We start from the raw sequence: 25,744 nt of genomic DNA, 5'->3' as shown, positions 1-25,744 counted from the left end.
ATTCAGGGATTCCTGACAGATATCAGTGTTCCAAGTGCTACTTGTATTTATGGCCCTATAACTTGCAAAAAAAGCAAAGAACATGTAAACATTGGGTATTTCTAAACTCAGGACAAAATTTTGAAACTATTTTGCATGTTTTTTTTTGGTGGTTGTAGATGTGTAACAGATTTTGTGGGTCAGTTAGAAAGTGTGTTTTTTTCTATTTTTTCATCAAATTTTGATAAAAATTTATGGTAAATTATAAGATATGATGAAAATAATGGTATCTTTAGAAAGTCCATTTAATGGCGAGAAAAACGGTATATAATATGTGTTTTGTCACTAACACACACTAAACTATGAGCTAGTTTCACTGACTGTGCCTGGTATATAGATCTGGCTGTGCCGTGCCCTACGGGTCTATGTCATAGATTTGTTCAACTGGAGTGATACAGAGGATTGCAAGAGTTCCCCTGCTGGGATCTTTTCATATTTCCCAATGCCACAATGCTTTCCCAATTCCCAGCAGCGGCTGGCACCAGGCTCCATGCACCCAAGACTACAGCAGGCTGACTTGCCTGTTCCATCTACCTACTATTGACATCAGGCTCTGTTAGAGATTCTGGAGACTGAAGTCCGCCAACTCTGCTGTATCCCTATCCAGGGCAAGGATCTAACAACCCCCATTCTGTGTAATCTGTTAGCAGTGGTGGTCTGAACTTGTGCCTTGCAACAGACTGTTTGTGCTTGAGGAGGCTTATCACCATACAACTGGTAGAGGTGACCCTATCCGCCAGGAGGCATTCAAATTAAACTCTTATGATTCAGCATGCAAAGAAACAAAATGTCCAATTTAATTATCAAATTATGCACAATCTTTTTATATGCACAATTTCTGAGGTTCCAGTTCCTACTATGCATGTGCAAGACTTCACGGTGTATATGTATTGGTTTCTGTGATTCGCTGATGGCTATCACATAATACAGGGGGCAAGGACATTTTTAAATTTGTCATTTGAAATTCAGAGTAAGTGATACTGCATTGTCTTTTTATTCTACTTTTGTTGATTATGCAACTCTATAACTGTCCTTTCATATAATATCAATTGTGCAGAAACCTTTTTCATTTAGAAAATATTAACGTTATATTTCTAGCTTTATTCTATGTAACTTAGAAAGTGCAGTCTGTAAAACAACCTACTATTTACCGCAAACAGATTAGCATATTATATATTTTCTAGAAGAAGAAAAAAAAAGGGTCAAAAAGCAACATTAATTGTTTTATTTGTATACAAAAATATATTATAATGAAAAAAGCTTTATTACATTTTTCTTCAACTATATAATAATATTACAAATTATCTTCATAAAAGCTATTTAAATTACACATATGCAATATTTAAGTACAAAAATACAGAACAGCTGTATCTTCTTTAAAGTATTAAATTTCTTTTTTTTTCTAAATTCATGCAGCAAAGTCATATTCTAAGAACGAATATAACATGAATAAAGTCCGGTCTTCAGCTGGTGTGGCTTTGTAACACTATGTACACACTTCATGAGGCTGTCTGGCCTTTTGTAATATTTTTATAAATCAAACCATTTCACATACCTGTTAACAGATAAAAAGAAAAATGAAGATTTTTAGGAAGATGTTTAGTTCACTATAATGGGACACTAAAGTGAAAATTAAACTTTCATCATTCAGATAATACAAGTAATTTTAAACAACTTTTTAAATTACTGCTATCTAATTTGCTTCGTTCTTTTGGTATCCTTTGTTGAAATGCAGGCTCAGGGACAGCAGTGCACTGCTTGGAACTAGCTGCTGATTGGTGGCTGCACATATATGTGCCTCCAGTCATTGGCTCATCAGATGTGTTCAGCTAGCTTTTAGTAGGGCATTGCTGCTTCTTCAAAAAAGAATAACAAAAGAATTAAGCAAATTTGCTAATAGAAATAAATTGGAAAACTGCATGCTCTGTTTGAACCACGAAACTTTCCACATGCTACACATGCCCAGGAATTATTTACAACAGTTTATGAAATGCACTTCTAAGTCTCCTGCACTTACTTTCTAGTGTTCGGTCAAGATCAGCAATGAAGTCTTCCAACTCTTTTGTATCTCCAAGTTTTGCTGAAAAGGGAAAATAAAACAATTAATGTTGCACTCAGTGATAAACAAGCTATCACACTTTAATATGCACAACACTACAAGCCGTATACAGTTTACATTATATTTTCTGTGAGTGCTTCATTACTTAATGTAATGGCTAGTGAGGGTTGCAGGAAATGTCCTAATTCTTGTATTCCCCATGTGAATAAATTAACATTACTAATTATTTATGGTCTTTTATATCAGTTTTCTTTCAAATAGCTGTCTCTGGATTCATGTAAAAGTGGTGCTACAAGTGTGATATTATCACATACATCACACCCTGTGTGTGTGTGTAAGAAAGTGTGTATGTGTAAGCGTGTGTAAGAAAGTGTGTGTGAGTGTGTGCAAGAGAGTGTGCGCGTGTGTGTGTGCAAGAGAGTGTGCGTGTGTGTGTGTGCAAGAGAGTGTGTGTGTGTGTAAGAGTGTGCGTGTGTGTAAGAGAGTGTGTCTAAGAGTGTGCATGTGTGTAAGAGTGTGTAGACAGGTATACATAAAATGAAATACGCACAAACAGTAGTCAAGTATAAAATAACAAACCCTTTCTTGTACCTTATGTACGTTCTACCTCGACTATCACATGAACAGGGCCGGACTGGGACCAAAAAATTTTAGGGCAAAGAGGCCCATCCCCCCCCATACCATTTCTCATTTGATTTTGTCAAATGGTTGTTATGAAAAAATTAAGTAAAATATTTAAAAATAAAATAATAATAAAAAATAAAATAAAGTGCAATATTCCCCAGTCCCCACCCACCGAGGACCAGCAGCCCACCAATAAATACATAATATTGTTGTGCTGTGGTGCAGCCACGTGACATGGAGGAGACTGAAGTGAAGTCCATGGCACGTGTGTGTGTGTGTAACAGTGTAATCCCCATAAGGCTGCTGTAGCCCACAGCAGAGGAGAGACTCTCAGAGAAACAGTGAATTTTTGTACAAACATAGCCTAGTACTACAGGCTGCTTAGGCTGCCTAAGCAGCCTGTAGTACTAGCTAGGACTGGAACTAAGTTAGTTCAAGTTAGAATAGTAAATGAATCAATCAATTATTCATCATCAATCATGTTATGTATATAGTTATATAATTATAAGTTATATATACAGTAATGTTTTACTACACCGACCCTTGCCAACTGAAAAGAAAAGGTCCTCTAAGTCCCTGTCTGAGACCAGCAGAGTGACCTCCTACCTGCCCTGCTAAGTTGAAGCCAGCCTGCTTGAGCATCGAGTCGTCATCAATCCCCAGCCCCAGGGAGGACTTAGGGGACCCATGGCCCGGCCCGGCGGTAGAATTGTTTTTCAGTTCAGGCCTGAGGCCTCCTCCTGGCCTCCACACTGACACCCACATCACGTGACACACAGGCTGCCGCGGCCCGCCCCGCCCCGCAGCACTAGTCTATCAGCCCCCTCGCAGCCTGAGCCTCTGTGTCACGTGGACCACCCGGCACACGGCATGAGTGTGCAGGGTGTCCCTGGGCGCGTGTGAGTGTGACGTCACTCACAGTGCGTGCGTGCTTAGCCTCAGTCAGACCCAGCCAGGCCGGAAGTATTCCGGCGGAAGTAGTCTAGTGCGCCTGTGTGTGCGGCTCTGCTCGGCCGATCAGAATTGGGAAATGGTGCCGCAGCCGCTGGAATGCCATTGGAATGAATGAATGTTGTTTGTAGTAGTAGTTAGTAAAATTAAATTATATAGTAAGTATTATGATGAGCAGTGGCACTGAGCAACTTGTATCTATGTTTGTGTGCTGCAGCCAGCAGCAGCTTGTATGGCAGTTTAAGTGGCCCTGTGAAGTGAACTGAGTACTAGACGACTACTTCTGTGTGTGTGACCATTGACCAAATTCCAATTATTGAAGTTAAACATTAACATTTTATTTGTTATATTAAATAAACAATATTTATTTGTTATATTAAATATTTCCAATTCCAAAGCAACATAAAAAAAAATTCTCACATTTTTTTTTGTATACTGTGTAAAGCCCCGCCCACCATCACAGTGGGCGTGGCTAAACTACCCCGTGGCCTATGGCCAGTCCGGGCCTGCACATGAACCACCTTCTTTAACCCTTTCCTGCCGTTAGGATATTCCATGCTGTCCTAACTGCTCTGTACTTTAGCGCCGTTAGGACAGCATGGAACGTCCTAGCCGTTTGGCTGTCCTGAAGCCATAGTGGCTTGGTAAATGGGATTGCGGGCTGGAGGACGTGCCTAGAGTCATAGACACTCCCACTCCCCTCTGACCTGATCTCATCATTGAAATCACGTGATTGCATGAACGATCACATGATTTCAATTTGTTTACATTGTAACTTAGTTCTGATATAGACAATTTAGTCCAGGTGGGAAAGGGTTAATCCCTTACTAGTAACCAAAGATTAGCAACCTTGGAATCAATATCCTTTAGCTTCTCCTATTTTAAAAACGTACCTTTCCTAGGTGTATCTACTGGAGAACACAGTGTTGGAGAGGACAGTGTAGGAGAATTGAGCTTTTCATCACTGAAGCTAAAACTGTTTCTATTAAGAGAATCAGCACCTGAAAAACAAGAAAAAGAAAGACTAATAAGTTAAAATATCTGTGTTAAGCATTAGTAAGCTAAATGTTTTCATAAAAAATACTTTGGATGCAGCCCATTAAATCCCAGGCATTCCACAACATACCAGCCAAGATAAACTTCCATCATCTACAGGGAATTTTCTCCTAACAGGTGGCTGAATTATAGCTCAATGAGATTATTATTATTCAAAATTATAAACACATTTCAAACTGCATATTCACAATTTGAATCAGCTTGGAAAGCAGAATATAACATTCAGAAGCAGAATGCAGATAGACTCTTGGCCTCCTACCAGATTTATACAGACAGTTTGTTTTAGTATATTGGTGGTAAACTGACCTACATTCTGTATCAATGTACTCTACAATTTCAGATGTGCTAATTCTGTATAAATGACACTAGAACTATGATCTGGGGCTTTAATATTAGACAGACATTTAAAAATTCTCCCATTTTAGGGATTAAATGAACATTGCACTGTAGAGTCAGTTTCCCTTCAATGCGTTTCCAAGCTGCAGAGAATACAAAATATATATGAAATTGCTATTTGTATATAATATAGCTGTTTTTGCTCATGAAGCCCCAATCCATTGGCAATAGCATGCCAATTTAAATGGGCTGTGTCTGCAGGAAGCCCAGATTATATTATCTCTTTTTACAGAGAAACTCTATACAAAGGTCTCCTTATCTTATGCCTCTATCTCTACACAATGGCCAATACTTAGAGCCCCATGCTCAAAACTACACTGATTAACTGGGAGCAGGAGGCTAACTTTACAAATGAAATACTGCAGCCAAAACAAAATCAGATTACTCTTATGCTTTCAGCATATAATACTATACAATTGCCTCTATTTCTATCAGGGTGATAAGTGTTTGTGTATTTTGACACACACTCGCTACCTTTCAGTTTGTGAGAAAACAGCAAGAATAAGCCAGACCTGGCAAACATTTCAGCTTCACCCATGGAATGCCACTGTTCACATCACGCAAAGAAACTCATTTTACAATAAGGAAAACGATACACTTTGAATTTCGTATTAGAAATTCAGTGTATTTTTTTCCTTATTGTAAAATGAAGAATGAATGTCACATAATTTTTAGTTTTATTATTTCATTATAATTTTTTTTTATACAGGGAGTGCAGAATTATTAGGCAAGTTGTATTTTTGAGGATTAATTTTATTATTGAACAACAACCATGTTCTCAATGAACCCAAAAAACTCATTAATATCAAAGCTGAATAGTTTTGGAAGTAGTTTAGTTTATTTTTAGTTATAGCTATTTTAGGGGGATATCTGTGTGTGCAGGTGACTATTACTGTGCATAATTATTAGGCAACTTAAGAAAAAACAAATATATACCCATTTCAATTATTTATTTTTACCAGTGAAACCAATATAACATCTCAACATACACAAATATACATTTCTGACATTCAAAAACAAAACAAAAACAAATCAGTGACCAATATAGCCACCTTTCTTTGCAAGGACACTCAAAAGCCTGCCATCCATGGATTCTGTCAGTGTTTTGATCTGTTCACCATCAACATTGCGTGCAGCAGCAACCACAGCCTCCCAGACACTGTTCAGACAGGTGTACTGTTTTCCCTCCTTGTAAATCTCACATTTGATGATGGACCACAGGCTCTCAATGGGGTTCAGATCAGGTGAACAAGGAGGCCATGTCATTAGATTTTCTTCTTTTATACCCTTTCTTGCCAGCCACGCTGTGGAGTACTTGGATGCGTGTGATGGAGCATTGTCCTGCATGAAAATCATGTTTTTCTTGAAGGATGCAGACTTCTTCCTGTACCACTGCTTGAAGAAGGTGTCTTCCAGAAACTGGCAGTAGGACTGGGAGTTGAGCTTGACTCCATCCTCAACCCGAAAAGGCCCCACAAGCTCATCTTTGATACCAGCCCAAACCAGTACTCCACCTCCACCTTGCTGGCGTCTGAGTCGGACTGGAGCTCTCTGCCCTTTACCAATCCAGCCACGGGCCCATCCATCTGGCCCATCAAGACTCACTCTCATTTCATCAGTCCATAAAACCTTAGAAAAATCAGTCTTGAGATATTTATTGGCCCAGTCTTGACGTTTCAGCTTGTGTGTCTTGTTCAGTGGTGGTCGTCTTTCAGCCTTTCTTACCTTGGCCATGTCTCTGAGTATTGCACACCTTGTGCTTTTGGGCACTCCAGTGATGTTGCAGCTCTGAAATATGGCCAAACTGGTGGCAAGTGGCATCTTGGCAGCTGCACGCTTGACTTTTCTCAGTTCATGGGCAGTTATTTTGCGCCTTGGTTTTTCCACACGCTTCTTGCGACCCTGTTGACTATTTTGAATGAAACGCTTGATTGTTCGATGATCACACTTCAGAAGCTTTGCAATTTTAAGAGTGAAGCATCCCTCTGCAAGATATCTCACTATTTTTGACTTTTCTGAGCCCGTCAAGTCCTTCTTTTGACCCATTTTGCCAAAGGAAAGGAAGTTGCCTAATAATTATGCACACCTGATATAGGGTGTTGATGTCATTAGACCACACCCCTTCTCATTACAGAGATGCACATCACTTAATATGCTTAATTGGTAGTAGGCTTTCGAGCCTATACAGCTTGGAGTAAGACAACGTGCATAAAGAGGATGATGTGGTCAAAATACTCATTTGCCTAATAATTCTGCACTCCCTGTATAAAATAAGATTTTTAGAGAACAATTTTGTTAATATTTGTAATGCGATTAAATATAACTGTTTACTACATATTTCTATTTCAATATTTCATTTATTAATTTTAAGCTATTTTTAAATTATGATTTTTTTGTGAGTCCTATTGTACTGTATATATATTTATATATTTTTTATTATTTTTATTATGTATGTCTCGCCTTCACATACTTAAAAGCAGGTAACACCCCTATGTTAGACACTCTGTTCTCAAGGTAAAAGTATTGTAGAGATTTCTTAGAAAATCTTAAAAGTCCAGAGAGCTTTAGATAATCGAGCCCTTAGAGAGAGCGTATTGGAAAATAATTATTTTAGTACCTATCTCTCCAACCACCCACTTATTTGCTGCCTCTTGTTTACAATTCAATAATTGATTTTTCTTTCGTGATTTAGATAGAGAATACAATTTAACAACATTACAATTTAGTTCTATTATCTAATTTGCTTAATTATTTAGATATTCTTTGCTGAATAAATAGCAATGCCCGTGGGTGAGCCAATCACATGAGGCATCTATGTGCAGCCACCAATCTGCAGCTTCAGAGCCTATTTAGATATGCTTTTTAACAAAGGATATCAAGACAATGAAGCAAATTAGATAATAGAAGTAAATTGGAAAGTTGTTTAAAAATGCATGCCCCTTTTAAGTAATGAAAGGGAAAAAAATGTGTTTCCTGTCCCTTTAATCTTGAAAGAAAAAAAAATGTGCATGTACAATGTCCCTTTAAGCAAGAGCCTCATCTCCTCACCACATGTAAATAAGAACAGTTCTCCTCCTGTCTGGAAACATTAGCACCCACCAGTAATTTGAACACCTTCATCATATTTCCTCTCTGCATATTTTTACACAGTCCTTTAAAACCGCTTTACAAAGCGTTTGATGTAGCGTTTGTTCCAGCTATCTGTTTCGCCATTGATGATTACAATGTATTATGTCATATTTAATTAACCCCTGGAGAGAGCCAAGTGCTTTTCTACATTCAGTCAGAGCTTACAAATAGGAAAAGGCTGAATGAAACATTTGTTCAGGTAGAAAGCATAAAAATAACTTCATCTGGAACACAGCAGCATACAGTAAAAACGAAGCCATATGTTATAAATTGGTTAAACCTACAACAGAGGCATCCAAAGTCTATGCACACTCACTAGACAATAGGAATATTTTCCTGATTAAGAAAAACATTACATTTTCAAACAGATTCTGTCACAGTCAGACTATACAACATAATCAAAAGTCATTAGGAATTAGTATACAGTAGGTTTGATTTATGACCATTGATTTACAATGTCCTTTGCAAATGCAGAGCTCAGTACTGCAAACAGCACATGATGCCAATATCATTTTACAAAAACATTGTTTAATGTCAGCTGCACTCTTTCAGTCTAGTCAAAATTAATGTTTTATGATTCAGATAAAGCATGCAATTTTAAGCAACTTTATAATTTACTCCTATTATCAAATTGTCTTCGTTCTCTTGGTATCTTTATTTGAAAATGCAGGAATGTAAGCATAGGAGCCAGCCCATTTTTGCTTCAGCACCTGAGTAGCGCTTTCTGATTGGTGTCTAAATGTAGCCACCAATCAGCAAGCGCTACCCAGGTTCTGAACCAAAAATGGGCCGGCTCATAAGCTTACATTCAAATAAAGAAACCAAGAGAAAGAAGAAAAAATGATAATAGGAGAAAATTAGAAAGTTGACTAAAATTGCATGCTCTCAATCATGAAAGATTATTTTTGACTAGACTAGTAAATTAATATGAATTGTATCAAATTATCATCACTAATCTGCACCTTAAAAGGGCTTTGCTGAACAATATCCTCTCAAATAGTGAATTGAGAGGTAGCAGATGGTGCTAGAGATAACTGAGTGCATGACAGGTAGAAGATGGCGCTAGAGGTAACTGAGTGCATGACAGGTAGCAGATGGCGCTAGAGGTAACTGAGTGCATGACAGGTAGAAGATTGTGCTAGAGGTAGACTAACTGAGTGCATGACAGGTAGAAGATTGTGCTAGAGGTAACAGTGCATGACAGGTAGAAGATGGTGCTAGAGGTAGACTAAATGAGTGCATGACAGGTAGCAGATGGCGCTAGAGGTAGACTAAATGAGTGCATGACAGGTAGAAGATGGTGCTAGAGGTAACTGAGTGCATGACAGGTAGAAGATGGTGCTAGAGGTAGACTAAATGAGTGCATGACAGGTAGCAGATGGCGCTAGAGGTAGACTAAATGAGTGCATGACAGGTAGAAGATGGTGCTAGAGGTGACTGAGTGCATGACAGGTAGCAGATGGCGCTAGAGGTAGACTAAATGAGTGCATGACAGGTAGAAGATGGTGCTAGAGGTAACTGAGTGCATGACAGGTAGAAGATGGCGCTAGAGGTAGACTAACTGAGTGCATGACAGGTAGAAGATGGCGCTAGAGGTAGACTAACTGAGTGCATGACAGGTAGAAGATGGCGCTAGAGGTAGACTAAATGAGTGCATGACAGGTAGAAGATTGTGCTAGAGGTAACTGAGTGCATGGCAGGTAGCAGATGGCGCTAGAGGTAACTGAGTGCATGACAGGTAGCAGATGGTGCTAGAGGTAACTGAGTGCATGACAGGTAGAAGATGGTGCTAGAGGTAACTGAGTGCATGACAGGTAGCAGATGGTGCTAGAGGTAACTGAGTGCATGACAGGTAGCAGATGGTGCTAGAGGTAACTGAGTGCATGACAGGTAGAAGATTGTGCTAGAGGTAGACTAACTGAGTGCATGACAGGTAGCAAATGGTGCTAGAGGTAGACTAACTGAGTGCATGACAGGTAGCAGATGGTGCTAGAGGTAGACTAACTGAGTGCATGACAGGTAGCAGATGGTGCTAGAGGTAACTGAGTGCATGACAGGTAGAAGATGGTGCTAGAGGTTGACTAAATGAGTGCATGAAAGGTAGAAGATGGCACTAGAGGTTGACTAAATGAGTGCATGACAGGTAGCAGATGGCGCTAGCGGTAACAGTGCATGACAGGTAGCAGATGGTGCTAGAGGTAACTGAGTGCATGACAGGTAGCAGATGGTGCTAGAGGTAACTGAGTGCATGACAGGTAGAAGATGGCGCTAGCGGTAACAGTGCATGACAGGTAGAAGATGGTGCTAGAGGTGACTGAGTGCATGACAGGTAGAAGATGGTGCTAGAGGTAGACTAACTGAGTGTATGACAGGTAGAAGATGGTGCTAGAGGTGACTGAGTGCATGACAGGTAGCAGATGGTGCTAGAGGTAACAGTGCGTGACAGGTAGCAGATGGTGCTAGAGGTAACAGTGCATGACAGGTAGCAGATGGTGCTAGAGGTAACAGTGCATGACAGGTAGCAGATGGTGCTAGAGGTAACCGAGTGCATGACAGGTAGAAGATGGTGCTAGAGGTGACTGAGTGCATGACAGGTAGCAGATGGTGCTAGAGGTGACTGAGTGCATGACAGGTAGAAGATGGTGCTAGAGGTAGACTAACTGAGTGTATGACAGGTAGAAGATGGTGCTAGAGGTGACTGAGTGCATGACAGGTAGCAGATGGTGCTAGAGGTAACAGTGCATGACAGGTAGAAGATGGTGCTAGAGGTGACTGAGTGCATGACAGGTAGCAGATGGTGCTAGAGGTAACAGTGCATGACAGGTAGCAGATGGTGCTAGAGGTAACAGTGCATGACAGGTAGAAGATGGTGCTAGAGGTGACTGAGTGCATGACAGGTAGAAGATGGTGCTAGAGGTAGACTAACTGAGTGTATGACAGGTAGAAGATGGTGCTAGAGGTGACTGAGTGCATGACAGGTAGCAGATGGTGCTAGAGGTAACCAAGTGCATGACAGGTAGAAGATGGTGCTAGAGGTAACCAAGTGCATGACAGGTAGAAGATGGTGCTAGAGGTAGACTAACTGAGTGCATGACAGGTAGAAGATGGCGCTAGCGGTAACAGTGCATGACAGGTAGAAGATGGTGCTAGAGGTGACTGAGTGCATGACAGGTAGCAGATGGTGCTAGAGGTAACAGTGCATGACAGGTAGAAGATGGTGCTAGAGGTGACTGAGTGCATGACAGGTAGCAGATGGTGCTAGAGGTAACAGTGCATGACAGGTAGAAGATGGTGCTAGAGGTAGACTAACTGAGTGCATGACAGGTAGCAGATGGTGCTAGAGGTAGACTAACTGAGTGCATGACAGGTAGAAGATGGTGCTAGAGGTAGACTAACTGAGTGCATGACAGGTAGAAGATGGTGCTAGAGGTAGACTAACTGAGTGCATGACAGGTAGCAGATGGTGCTAGAGGTAGACTGAGTGCATGACAGGTAGCAGATGGTGCTAGAGGTAGACTGAGTGCATGACAGGTAGAAGATGGCACTAGAGGTAGACTAACTGAGTGCATGACAGGTAGAAGATGGCGCTAGAGGTAGACTGAGTGCATGACAGGTAGCAGATGGTGCTAGAGGTAGACTAACTGAGTGCATGACAGGTAGAAGATGGCGCTAGAGGTTGACTAACTGAGTGCATGACAGGTAGAAGATGGCACTAGAGGTTGACTAACTGAGTGCATGACAGGTAGAAGATGGTGCTAGAGGTAACCAAGTGCATGACAGGTAGAAGATGGTGCTAGAGGTAGACTAACTGAGTGCATGACAGGTAGCAGATGGTGCTAGAGGTAGACTAACTGAGTGCATGACAGGTAGCAGATGGTGCTAGAGGTAGACTGAGTGCATGACAGGTAGCAGATGGTGCTAGAGGTAGACTGAGTGCATGACAGGTAGAAGATGGCACTAGAGGTAGACTAACTGAGTGCATGACAGGTAGAAGATGGCGCTAGAGGTAGACTGAGTGCATGACAGGTAGCAGATGGTGCTAGAGGTAGACTAACTGAGTGCATGACAGGTAGAAGATGGCGCTAGAGGTTGACTAACTGAGTGCATGACAGGTAGAAGATGGCACTAGAGGTTGACTAACTGAGTGCATGACAGGTAGAAGATGGTGCTAGAGGTAACCAAGTGCATGACAGGTAGAAGATGGTGCTAGAGGTAGACTAACTGAGTGCATGACAGGTAGAAGATGGCGCTAGCGGTAACAGTGCATGACAGGTAGAAGATGGTGCTAGAGGTGACTGAGTGCATGACAGGTAGCAGATGGTGCTAGAGGTAACAGTGCATGACAGGTAGAAGATGGTGCTAGAGGTAGACTAACTGAGTGCATGACAGGTAGCAGATGGTGCTAGAGGTAGACTAACTGAGTGCATGACAGGTAGAAGATGGTGCTAGAGGTAGACTAACTGAGTGCATGACAGGTAGCAGATGGTGCTAGAGGTAGACTAACTGAGTGCATGACAGGTAGCAGATGGTGCTAGAGGTAGACTGAGTGCATGACAGGTAGCAGATGGTGCTAGAGGTAGACTGAGTGCATGACAGGTAGAAGATGGCACTAGAGGTAGACTAACTGAGTGCATGACAGGTAGAAGATGGCGCTAGAGGTAGACTGAGTGCATGACAGGTAGCAGATGGTGCTAGAGGTAGACTAACTGAGTGCATGACAGGTAGAAGATGGCGCTAGAGGTTGACTAACTGAGTGCATGACAGGTAGAAGATGGCACTAGAGGTTGACTAACTGAGTGCATGACAGGTAGAAGATGGTGCTAGAGGTGACTGAGTGCATGACAGGTAGAAGATGGTGCTAGAGGTAGACTAAATGAGTGCATGACAGGTAGAAGATGGCGCTAGAGGTAGACTAACTGAGTGCATGACAGGTAAAAGATGGTGCTAGAGGTAACTGAGTGCATGACAGGTAGAAGATGGTGCTAGAGGTAGACTAACTGAGTGCATGACAGGTAGAAGATGGTGCTAGATGTAACTGAGTGCATGACAGGTAGAAGATGGTGCTAGAGGTAGACTAACTGAGTGCATGACAGGTAGAAGATGGTGCTAGTGGTAGACTAAATGAGTGCATGACAGGTAGAAGATGGTGCTAGAGGTAACTGAGTGCATGACAGGTAGAAGATGGTGCTAGTGGTAGACTAAATGAGTGCATGACAGGTAGAAGATGGTGCTAGAGGTAGACTAACTGAGTGCATGACAGGTAGAAGATGGTGCTAGTGGTAGACTAAATGAGTGCATGACAGGTAGAAGATGGTGCTAGAGGTAACTGAGTGCATGACAGGTAGAAGATGGTGCTAGTGGTAGACTAAATGAGTGCATGACAGGTAGAAGATGGTGCTAGAGGTAGACTAACTGAGTGCATGACAGGTAGAAGATGGCGCTAGAGGTAGACTAACTGAGTGCATGACAGGTAGAAGATGGTGCTAGTGGTAGACTAAATGAGTGCATGATGATGAAAACTGCATGAAGAAACAAGACATTTAAAGGGACATGAAAATATAAATTGTTCTTTGATGATTCAGACAGAATACAATTGTAAACAACCTTCCAATTTACTTCTATTGAGACCCTAACCCTAACCTAACAGTTCAAGAAGGAAATTTAAGACGGCATGGGACTAGCTGTACTGAAGCCAACAGCGCTTTGGGAATGCGATCACAGTCTGGAGGGCGTTGCCTAGCATCATATGGATGTCCATATGACCCAATCCCATCATTGAAATCTCGCAATCTAATGCATGATAGTGTGATTTCAGTTTGAAATAGTTAATGTCCCTGTAACTTAAAATATTTGCTAAGCAAAACAAGTTAAAAAATATAATGTTCCTGTAAGGTTTAACTACTTTTATGTGCTGCACGCAGATGAGCTACCTCTGCACCGTCTGTGACAATAACTATTATTACACACACTTCTGAAGATATTTCAGGTGCATATAATTTACGCACAGGACCATGCTGAGGAGTTAAATGATTTGTTCTTTTTACTGGGCGCTGGGAAAGAAGTTACTAACATAGTAATAGAAATGTCAAATTCTTCATATATCACATATACAATACGTGGTGCTGTACATTTTTTATAGCAAAATATACATGATGCTGTGCGGCTTTCCTACCCACATTTGTGGAATATTTTCTAGCTCATCACAAAAGTGGGTGGAAAAAAATCCCCCCCAAGAGAAATGTACAGTGAAACTTAAAGTGAATGTCAATTTTTCCGTTTTGTGTAATCTAGTTTTGTAGTCATTACTGAGATTAAGCATACCGCCGCAATAAATTTCTAATAAAATGTGTATTTTATTTTTTATTTTAAATATTGCATATCGCTCATTCGCTTACCCGCTCCTCCCACTCACTGCTTCCTACTTTTCATCCATATTACGTAAACAGCGGTCCCACCCGCTGTTTACGTATAAGCACTGCGCGCTCCTGTGTCTATTTTACATTGCGCATGCGTTACTCTTGTTTACGCTGTATAGGAAATGAAAGGAATCCATATAAGAATGTAACGCTAGCCGTGTTTATTAGTATTGCGCATGTGCGAAATGTGCACGAGCTTACAGTAGATTAGCTCGGCACCAAAGACAAACGCATATTACGTAATAAGAGGGTGGGTCCCCCCGTGGTTAGAGCCGTTATTGGCTATTAAGAAATCAATCAAAAAGATGAGCAAAAGAGCACGAATGCCGGGCGGAGGACGGTTTAGCCGCAAATTGATATAAATTTATGAACATAAAGGTATACATTTAGAAAATTTAAATTTGATGAATGAAACTCAGGTTTTTTTTTTATATTTGATAGACTGCTGTTTAGAACGAAGGCTGAGTTTACATTCACTTTAAAGGGACATTGTACACTAGCTTTTAATTTGCATAAATGTTTTGTAGATGACCCATTTATACAGCCCATCTGGGAGTGTTTTTGTAACAATGTATAGTTTTGATTATTTTTTTAAAAAACATTGTGCTGATTTTCAGACTCTGAACCAAGCCTAAAGTTTTAGATGTATACTGATGTCTACAGACTCCAGCTTGCCCCTGTTTGCATAATTGGTCATTACATATGCAGGGGGGTGTGGAGGGGGGAGGGTCTGCTCTCCCTGTTTTCCCAGCCTCTTTTACAGCCTAACCTCATCAACAGTGCTAAACTGGGAGCTTCTAAGTACGTAAAAGGTTTTATACTGGATTTTTATATCAGTAATAAGTATCTGTGTATGTTCTTTATAGTGTCTATTACAGGAACTTATATGAAAAGTGGGGTATTCATTAATACTATTACATGCAATCTAGTTTTTAAAATAGTAAAAAAATATTCAGTAAAATTAGTTATTAGGGATCTGAATATGTTAACGTTATGCATACCCAGAGACTGCAGGGATTAGGTTTTCTACAATCACAAGAGTGAAAAATATTTATTTAAAATAAATAAAAAATCAATAACTATAATATACAGTTTTACACCTTTATAACAAAAGGGGTTGTAAACTAAAGGGTTGCAGCCCTCTACGGCAGACATATGTATAACAACCTTTTAAAGGGAAATTCAAAACTTTATTTTATTTTTTACATACACCTGCAAAAGTGCTGCATACAAAGCACATAGATAGAAAGCTGTTAAAGGGATCAAAACAAAAAGAAAAATATTCTAATGTGTTCAAGCATTTTACTGCACTGTGGTCTGCATATAACTAGGTGTTAACCCCTGCAAAGTGGTTAAAGACATAATTAACATCAGCTACAGAGCAGCAATGAACTATTGTGATCTGAGCCCAAATGGTAAGCCAATGACTAGAGACATGTGTGCAGCGTCCAATCACCAGCTAGCTTCCAGTTGTGCATTGCTGTTCCTGAGCCTACCTAGGTATGCTTTAAAAGAAAAAGGATTCCAAGAGAACAAATAAAATTTGATAACAAGTAAAGTTTAAACGTCTCTTAAAGTTGCATGCTATGCTTGAATTATGAAATTTTAGTTTTGACTTTCATGCAGTTTTCAAATTGTCCTTTTATTAGCAACATTTGCATTGTTTTGCATCCTATGAACACATTACCCTAACATTAATTATGAGTATATTTATGTCAAATGCTTTGCTGTGGCCAATTAACATATATACATGATCTTCTGCATGTATATGTGATCATACATTATATCAATACCACAGGACCAAGATCCAGATGTGCTGCCATCAATGCCCTACGGCAGGTGTCATACAGCCATTTATAACAAGTTAGATTACATTAAGACTACTTCTTTACCAATTACAAAGAAATCTTAATTCCCACTAAACTTCAGTTTAACCGTTACAATAGAAAGCCACTCCTCACGCACCTTACTTAACTGTACTACAATACTGCTGGATGCTTCAGTGACGTTGTATTTCCTGTTTAGAACCACTTTGATCTGTCAACTGAATTGTATGCAGCTAGTTAACCACAAGACCCCAGAAGCAAATCTAACATTTATACATCTGGGTTAAACCACTGAGAAAGAGAAATCATCTAAACCAATTTGATAAATTCAAGCAGAGATGGCTGCTAGACGAGCATGTTCATTACAATATACAATTTGCTTACAATTAAATTAAAAAAATGGCCTGGTTACAAATCAGTCTGCCATGCTAGTTTTAATATTTGTGGTCTAAGGTGGGGCTTCTCAATTCTGGACCTCAAGTGACCATTACAAACCAGATTTCACAGGTAAATCCACCACAATATTTGAGCCACTGGTCAACACAAGCAAGGAAATACTAAATACAGAAAGACTGGTGTTGTAAAGCACTGTCTCTGAATAGCATCTGTATTATGCATTTCATAACATTTTTAATTAATTAGTTAATTAAAGCGTAGAAGAAGAAAAAAAAAACCAGTGCAACATTTAACCATTTGAAGTGCAGATTAACTGACCCTGTTACATGCTATTAATTAATTGTTTAAAACAGTGCTGGGCATCATGTACATGTGATGTATACTCACAGCAAAGGAAAATACAGTTCAAAAGGTATGTCCCTGGACTGCTCTTGATTTGCACAATGTAATTATAAAATAGCTATTTAAAATGGCTTATTGTGTATGAATATATTTTAAAATTCAGTGCTTAACTGGTGTATTTAATGCATATATAAAAATGTGATTACAATGACTCCTTAACAGCTCAAATTAAGTTCTTAAATGTTGTGCATTAGTCTATCAAAATAGTATGTCCCAATTTCAAAAGTATGGTCCATGCTAGAAACAAAATAAAACAAAAAGACAACCTTGTCTTCCCTACACTTTGTGCTAATTTATGGATGTGAAGAGATATGAAGTTTGTTTTCTTTATCTTACCATTTCCATCAATATAGTTCTAATCAAATCACAATAATAAGTTTTTTCATGCAAAGAAAAGCTTCACCTAAAACACGGAGGATTTAAAAATAGAGAGAAAATAAAGACAATATACACATTTTACCTCAATTAGATCATAACAAATAGGCACAACGACAGTCTACCACATACAGAATGTAAACAGCATGAACACAACTGATATCTATTCTATTCATTGTCTATCTCTGAGCTATGAATCACTATCGAAATGCAGCCATCTGTCTGTCCTGCAGCTACACTACCATCTGATGCCGAGCAGCTACCCACAAAACAATGACCACTGAAAAGTATTGACATCTGTGCTATGGCCCCGGGGCCAGCTCTGAATAGCACTGCTGAATGAAGTGAGACGGATGGTAGGAAAGTCAAACGTGTAGCTGATGGTTCTGATTTACAAGATTCCCATAGTTGTGTCAAATATACATTATAGTTTCATAAATAATTCTAGGTCACTAGGAGTAATATGTTAGGAAAAAGATATATTATGTAGGGAATAAGCAATGCAGAGGGAACAACTATTAGATTAGCCATACTTGGTTTAAATATTCAGAACCTTCTCTGAGATGCAAAGAATGAATTCCTGTCACATAAAGTTGCTTTAAAAAAGGTCTGGTTTGGATGTTAAAGGGATGGTAAAGTCAAAAGTAAACGTTTAGGATTTATACAAGTATAAACAATTTCTATTATCAAAATTGCTTTGTTCTTTTGGTATACTTTGTTGGACAACATCTCAGAACATTTTTTTCTTGATTTTATGAAGTGAAAAGTGTTACTACTATTTAACTTATTTCTGACAGAAATAAGTGCAGTTCGATGATTCATTTATTCTTCATAAAGCCTTTAAAGGGACAGTCTACACCTTAGTCATCTTAAAGTCTTACTTTAGAGTAAGCTGCAAATAGTCTCCTGCACCCCTTTCTATATCATGCAGCAGGAATTTAAAAAAAGTTATTTTAAAATGAATATTGTTTTTGGCCACTTTGAAATAGCTGCCAAGCTCCACCAACTGATGACATTTTATGATAAGGGATGCTTATGGCGTCCAATCATAAAAGGCTCAGTAGTTGGATTCAACAGACTGGCAATGCTATTCAGCAGAGTGCCTAGATGCAGCCCAGATTGTAATGTCATCAGTGGGTGGAGCTTGGCAGCCATTTCAAAGTGGCCAGAAACAATATTCATTTTCAAATAACTTTTTTAACATTCCTGCTGCATGAAATAGAAAAGGTGCAGGAGGCTATTTGCAGCTTAATCTCAGGTAAGACTTTAAGAAGACTAAGGTGTAGACTGTCTCTTTAAGGAGTGGGGAAAGTTGCACATTTGTGACTAAAGTATTACTTTAGCAAATGATTTGCTGTGTCCTGTTACAGCATCCCTGATTGGTTCAAAGTGCGGCACAGAACAAAGCAAGGATCTTATTAATCCCTGGATCTTCTAAACATCTGTGTACTGAAAACACTTACATCTTCACACCTTCTGGACATACAATTCTTTATACTCAGGCTCAGTTGATTTATATACAAGTCCAGCCAACCCACATATTAAATTGTCATTATAAAATGTTTCAGTAACCAGAAGCAGTAACAACAAATACAGTAAAATAATTCAACAACGCCTTGAATACACAAAAAGCTAAGTCAACATTTCAAACAAAAATATGGGCAGGCTAGATGGGCCTTCTCAACACAGAGACATTCACAATATCCTCTCACAAACGCTACAGAGATATTGATAGATAAATCCATAAGTTTTGTAGAAAAAAATTAAAATCTTAGGACCATTGAGTCTGGGCGTCTGGTAATTACAAAAGAGCAAAACAAAATAAATTAAATGTGTCAAAAATAATTTTCATGTAACAAAAAAGTAACGTTACTGCTCTTTAAATCACTACTGAAACTAACAAGTTTGCATACAGCTCATCCATAGGCACAGATTGCCATCTGATCATTAATAATGACAAATCTATTGGAGACAAGGGAACAAACCCAACCACAGGCATGTAACAAAAACCTGTTTTATTCAATAGATGAGCATCTGTTTTGTCTTTTCTTAGTTTTTCTTTTACCCATATCATCTTTTTTGATGCAATAAAACTATTTAACTTCTTACATAAAAACTAATCCATCAAAAGCAATTTACAAATTTACCTTCCTACTTTCAAAAAAGATATTTATTTTTTTTGGTTAATCACTTGGTTGAGATAAAATGCAGTTAAAAAAAAAAGTGTAAAGCATAATTTCTAGATTAAGAAATTATACAAATCATTAAAAATGAACATTAGTTTGGAATATCAGATTACAATTATGTCATGGAGAAAAGATTAGCCTAATGTTCCATGACTACAAAACCAGACAGTCGTATAGTTACTAAAAGGATTTAAATAATGAGCTTCAGCTTTCCTGTAATCTTGCTAGAACTTTTTTTTTACTCCTTTTCTATACTTCTTTTGACTCAAAATGTCACCATTAAATGAGCTCACTTTCGGAGTCGCTGATTCCACTGTCACTGATGCTGGCGCTACTTCTTCTTTTCATTGTTTGGAGGTGCTCATCATATCGAAAGCGTCTCTTGTTGAAGGGAGAAGAGAAATCTGCTATGACCGCATCAAATTCGCATAGCACCTCATTTAAATCATCATCTTCAATTAAGGTAGCTGACAAGAAAAGGGAAAACAGTTAAATTATATTCCAAAAGAAATCATCTACTACAGTAAATGATTTTGGTCTCAAACAGCAACAAATTATTTAAGTTTTCTCCCCTTTAATTTGTTCCCAATTATCCTTTTAACCTAATGGAGTGTATTAGACGCTTTACAAATAGCAAATTTACCTTTAATTCAGCATTTAAAATAGCTGATTTTGCCTGTGGTATACCTACATATACTGAAAGTTTATACTTAAAGGGATATGAAACCCAAACATTTTTTTGTTTTGTTTTTGTGTGATTCAGACAGAGCATACAATTTAAAAAAAATCCAATTTTACTTACTACTATAAAATTGGCCTCATACTTATGGTATTCTTTGTGGAGCACCACATGGCAGGAAATAGTGCTGCCATATAGTGCTCTTGCAAATGGATAACATTCTTGCAAAACTGCTGCCAAATAGTGCTCCAGACACATGCATGCTCATGAGCTTACGTAGTCACTTTTCAACAAAAGGTACCAAGAGAACAAAAGAAATTTGATATTAGAAGTCAATTCGAAAGTTGTTTAAAATTGCATGCTGAATCTTATTTTTTTATTTATTTCATGTCTAAGTATGAAAAGCTGTGTAAACAGTGTCAGCAGAAGATATTACACACACAGTGGGGGTTAGGAGATATAAGTAATAAAATGTTCATTTTTAATTGTTCTCTCTTGTATCAGGAACACAGGGATCGGTACAGCGCCAAAAGGCCAAGGGACAAATATACAAAACTGCCAATACTTTAAAATGTAGATTTATTACAATCAGATAAAACGATATACGGTATGAATTGTAAAATAAGAGTTAAAACAAATAATATTGGCAATTAGTGCCGAGCATATATTTAAGAAATGCAATGTAAGAAAATTGTTTAAAACAATAAAATTGCTAGCAAAACCAAAAACAAGAAATCAGAAAAAACCTAACATACTGGTTATCAACATAGAAGTCTTGGGTACGTTTTGGGTAAACCAAGCTATCTAAGCATACAAAGCGTGGGAGGCTGTGGGTCAAAGATGTCAGTTATGGATCCATAGTGTGGTGTGCACCGTGGTGAAATGGGGGAGGTGCGTGTAGCGTAATATGAATGACCCAATTATAGATCAGACCTGGGTGTGAATGCTTGCAAATTACAACACAGTTAAAATAAAGATAAATACAATGTGGCAAATTACAACACAGTTAAAAGATATATAATCATGAAAAAAATCATCATGAAAAAACCACAAAAAATGATGCCGAGTGGAGACTAGGCCTCCAACACAAAAAGATCTGAGGAAATCCAAGTCCAAAAATAGTGATGGATCCTGAAGACAAGTGGAAAGTCAATCAAAAAGTCAAATATGCAGTCAAGACTCTAGAAAAAGGTCTATTGAGGACCGAAACGCGTAGACCCTTTGGTAAGCATCTTTCCATTTGATTACTATTATATTTTAACTGTATTACGCTATGTTGTTATTTTGGGTTACAGGTATCTACTAGGGACGACAATAAGAGCCGCTGATTGCCTAAAGTTTATTGGGATCCTTGGAATTTATCCTGTCACACCGTTATATATATTTTTTATATTTTTCACATTTTTTCACATCTTTTACATTCCAAATTTTCTTCACTTTGCTTTGTCGTGTTTAGACTTGGTTTTTGCACACCACTGTGCTATTATTTGGATTGGCCACATTTGGATTATATATGAACTAATTTTTATGCTTCCCCTTTTTCATTTTTTGATTTTTTGAATTTTTTGCACCGTTTTTTACATCAACTTTGTTCTCCACCCCCCTTTGTTGAAATTTTTTTTTGATTTTTTCACTGACTGCATATTTGACTTTTTGATTGACTTTCCACTTGTCTTCAGGATCCATCACTATTTTTGGACTTGGATTTCCTCAGATCTTTTTGTGTTGGAGGCCTAGTCTCCACTCGGCATCATTTTTTGTGGTTTTTTCATGATGATTTTTTTCATGATTATATATCTTTTAACTGTGTTGTAATTTGCCACATTGTATTTATCTTTATTTTAACTGTGTTGTAATTTGCAAGCATTCACACCCAGGTCTGATCTATAATTGGGTCATTCATATTACGCTACACGCACCTCCCCCATTTCACCACGGTGCACACCACACTATGGATCCATAACTGACATCTTTGACCCACAGCCTCCCACGCTTTGTATGCTTAGATAGCTTGGTTTACCCAAAACGTACCCAAGACTTCTATGTTGATAACCAGTATGTTAGGTTTTTTCTGATTTCTTGTTTTTGGTTTTGCTAGCAATTTTATTGTTTTAAACAATTTTCTTACATTGCATTTCTTAAATATATGCTCGGCACTAATTGCCAATATTATTTGTTTTAACTCTTATTTTACAATTCATACCGTATATCGTTTTATCTGATTGTAATAAATCTACATTTTAAAGTATTGGCAGTTTTGTATATTTGTCCCTTGGCCTTTTGGCGCTGTACCGATCCCTGTGTTTCAGTATACCCTTTTTCTCTGGGGGAGGTTAGACCCCATTTTTTGGTCACAGCTTAGGGCACTCTTAGCGCTAGAATACCACTACTATTATCTCTTGTATCAGGCTTTGGTATACAGACAGAGATAATATAAAGAGGGACTCGACCAACTCAATTTACCTGCAAATGTCATATAATGTACTCTAGATAGTGATGGGCTTGTTAGTTTAAAACAACCAAAACTATGTACTTCACATTGGCTATGATTAATGAAGCTATCAAATTTGCTAAAGAAAAATATTGCAACCAATTTAATTATTTATATAGATATTCGGAGTATCTATTGTGCAAAACAGAATGATCGTTCCCATCCTGAAAGTCAGTGAAGAGTAAAACCATTGCATGAGTCATTGTCTAATTTGAAGCTGGCCAATTTTGCTAATATATTCATGAAAGGGGACAATTTATCATTTCCATTTAAAATACCTTAAAGGGACATAAAAAAAAGTGCAAAAAGAAAATTATCTAAATTACTACAACTTTTTTTTTTTAAATATTCCACTGTTGCATATAAGCTGAATGCTTCTATTGAGCTGACAAGAGGCATATGTCTACAGCCACCAATGACCAGGTAGTGGATTTGTGCTTCTGAGCCTACCTAGATATGCTTTTCATCCAATAAGCAGCTCTAGTTACACAGCGGAGTTGTACAACTAGCTCAGCTGATTGGATCAGAGGCAGCTTCTGCTCTGGACCAGCAGTGGGTCCTGGGCAGTGCTTCTACTGTGTGTCTAAACCCTTGGTGGGGGGGGGGGGGGCACACAGAAACATAGGACTGACAGTCTTAAAATTGCATGATCTAACAAATTAGAGCATGTAATATTTTTTTTTATCTATTATGGCCCTTTAAAATTGCACTCTAACTAAACCGTAAAAGCTTAATTTTGACTTTAATGTCATTTTAACATAAACATGCAATTACATTATGTGTGTGTGTGTGGTGTATCCAATAAAAGCAGGACCACATACTTATTCCTTATCTTGTGTTTTGTATTCATCATGCCATATACATATAGAATATGTTGCACTCTATAAAGGATTTTAACAGAATAATAAGTGAGTAAATGGCAGAGAAAGGGTAGATCTATTTTATTGCTAAACCTATATATAAGGGGGATAAAACACATTTCTGAATGTCACATCAAAACATATGTTACCTTACAGAAAGCCCCAGCACATAAAATACCAAACAGAAAAAGTAGATAACACCAAAAATGCTCTATAAGGGACTCTGTAGCTACTAAATATCACTTTGTAAGTTACTTTGCCAGTAAAAGTAAACCACAAGCTGACATTAATATAATTAATATTCTGTAGTTTATTCCAATATAATGCAATACTCTGATGTGGATGCACACGTGGATAAAAACAACACTTCTCAGAACTAGCTAAACACTGTTGTACTTCAATGCTGTATGTATATTTCCTCTCTTTATTACTGTATATTAAGCAAATAGAGATGCAAAAGTGTAAAAATGATGATAGACCAATGCTTTAGTGTTACAGGCGTTATTTACATAAAGTTGTTACATAGATAGCATTAGCAGATATCCAGTTTCTCTATAATGGAAAATAATGTAAACGGTATAAATATTTTAACAAACAATAAAATTAAGCTATTTTAATAATCTAACGTGTAATTATTCACATTTAATTATGATCGAAATAGCTCTTCTCTTAAGCACACAATAAGCAGTTAATTGTCAAATACTCATCAAACAAATTGCAGACTGATAAGATAACACTGTAAAGAATGAGGCTTTTAGCATATAGGTGGCAAAGTAAACTCTATCTGCTGCCATTGAAATGCTCGCACATACAAACACTCGATAATCAATAGCTCACAGAGCTGTGCTACGTGTCCGCTCCGCGGTACTTACTTCTTCTGCCTGCAGCCTTCACTTTGGGGGACTTCATGACTTCAGCTAATATTATGGAATCCTTTGAAAGCAAAAGGAATGGTTTGGTTATAACCTGCTGCGATTCGTAAAGATACAGGCAACAAATGTTCCACACTCCAGTGATACCCGAGTCGCTGTCTTCTACACTCTATGCAGGCAGTAGTCCCTTTTATGTGCAGGATGCAAGGGTCTGGTGACGTCACGGGGGCGGGGTAGGAGCCAGACAGGAGCGTTCTATTCATTGTTATCATTGCCAAGAAGCACGTCCAGACAGTGCGCTACTACCGGTTTTTCGCTAGAGGGCGCAAAAGCCTTCCTCTAATTCGTGTAATCCGATTATAGGAGAAATATAATGTAGTTAATAGTTTACAATTTTATTCTGGGATTTTGTTTTTATACGTTAAATTATATTTTGGAAAAGTGGAACGTTGTGATTACGAAATGGTTAGTATGCAGGAGAAAATCATATTATAATAAACCTAAAAATGCTAAAAATGTTATATAGTTGTAATAACAGATTGATTATAGATACAAATACATTGTTAAAGTATTATAGTTTTAAATGATGTGGTGTTTTCTCTCCCGCATTCTCTCAAATACATATACGTAAAATTATTTTCTAAAACTATTGTATCTTATCTAAAACGTTTAATAACTTTGTATCATATGCTACATAAATATAATGTACCGTTGAAATCCTGTCAGAACAAAGTATTATGGCAAAATCCTTGCCTAGCTTTTAACATTAAGTAGTCGTTTGTCCTTAAAGTAAACCCTGCTTTTCCCTTTCACTCAGGGATGGTGCTATAGGTTACAAACTGGAGCTACACAGCTACATTTCAATAGTGGAAGGAGGCACAGGTGGGGGTCACCATTTTCTACAAGAACTTAGTTCTGCTTTTCGTATTTAAATCTCCGTTACCCCATTTATATCTCTCCTTGCCTGTATCATGTAAAAAGGGACTG

The 25,744-nt window shown here is 38.2% G+C and overlaps 1 protein-coding gene across 1 annotated transcript; it reads right to left on the bottom strand.

Annotated features, from left to right (window-relative positions):
- Positions 1–1,249: 1,249 nt before the first annotated feature.
- RGCC (regulator of cell cycle) lies at positions 1,250–24,930 on the bottom strand. The gene is made up of 5 exons (XM_053707968.1): positions 24,758–24,930; positions 20,149–20,322; positions 4,567–4,674; positions 2,057–2,119; positions 1,250–1,594 (listed from the first exon to the last, which is right to left on the bottom strand). Exons 1-5 carry the CDS (start codon positions 24,792–24,794, stop codon positions 1,587–1,589), a joined length of 390 nt encoding a protein of 129 aa, XP_053563943.1. The 5' UTR covers positions 24,795–24,930; the 3' UTR covers positions 1,250–1,586.
- Positions 24,931–25,744: the final 814 nt, after the last annotated feature.

The sequence above is a fragment of the Bombina bombina genome, chromosome 3 (assembly GCF_027579735.1).
Source record: "Bombina bombina isolate aBomBom1 chromosome 3, aBomBom1.pri, whole genome shotgun sequence".
NCBI lineage: Eukaryota > Metazoa > Chordata > Amphibia > Anura > Bombinatoridae > Bombina > Bombina bombina.
This window is presented reverse-complemented; position numbering and strand designations above follow the sequence as displayed.

Coding starts and splice junctions, on each gene's coding strand:
- RGCC (XM_053707968.1), bottom strand. CDS start 24,794: ATGAAGTCCCCCAAAGTGAAGGCTGCAGGCAGAAGAA. Junction 20,323..24,757: donor GAAGGCTGCAGGCAGAAGAA/GTAAGTACCGCG, acceptor TTTTCTTGTCAG/CTACCTTAATTGAAGATGAT. Junction 2,120..4,566: donor AGTAGATACACCTAGGAAAG/GTACGTTTTTAA, acceptor TTCCCTTTTCAG/CAAAACTTGGAGATACAAAA.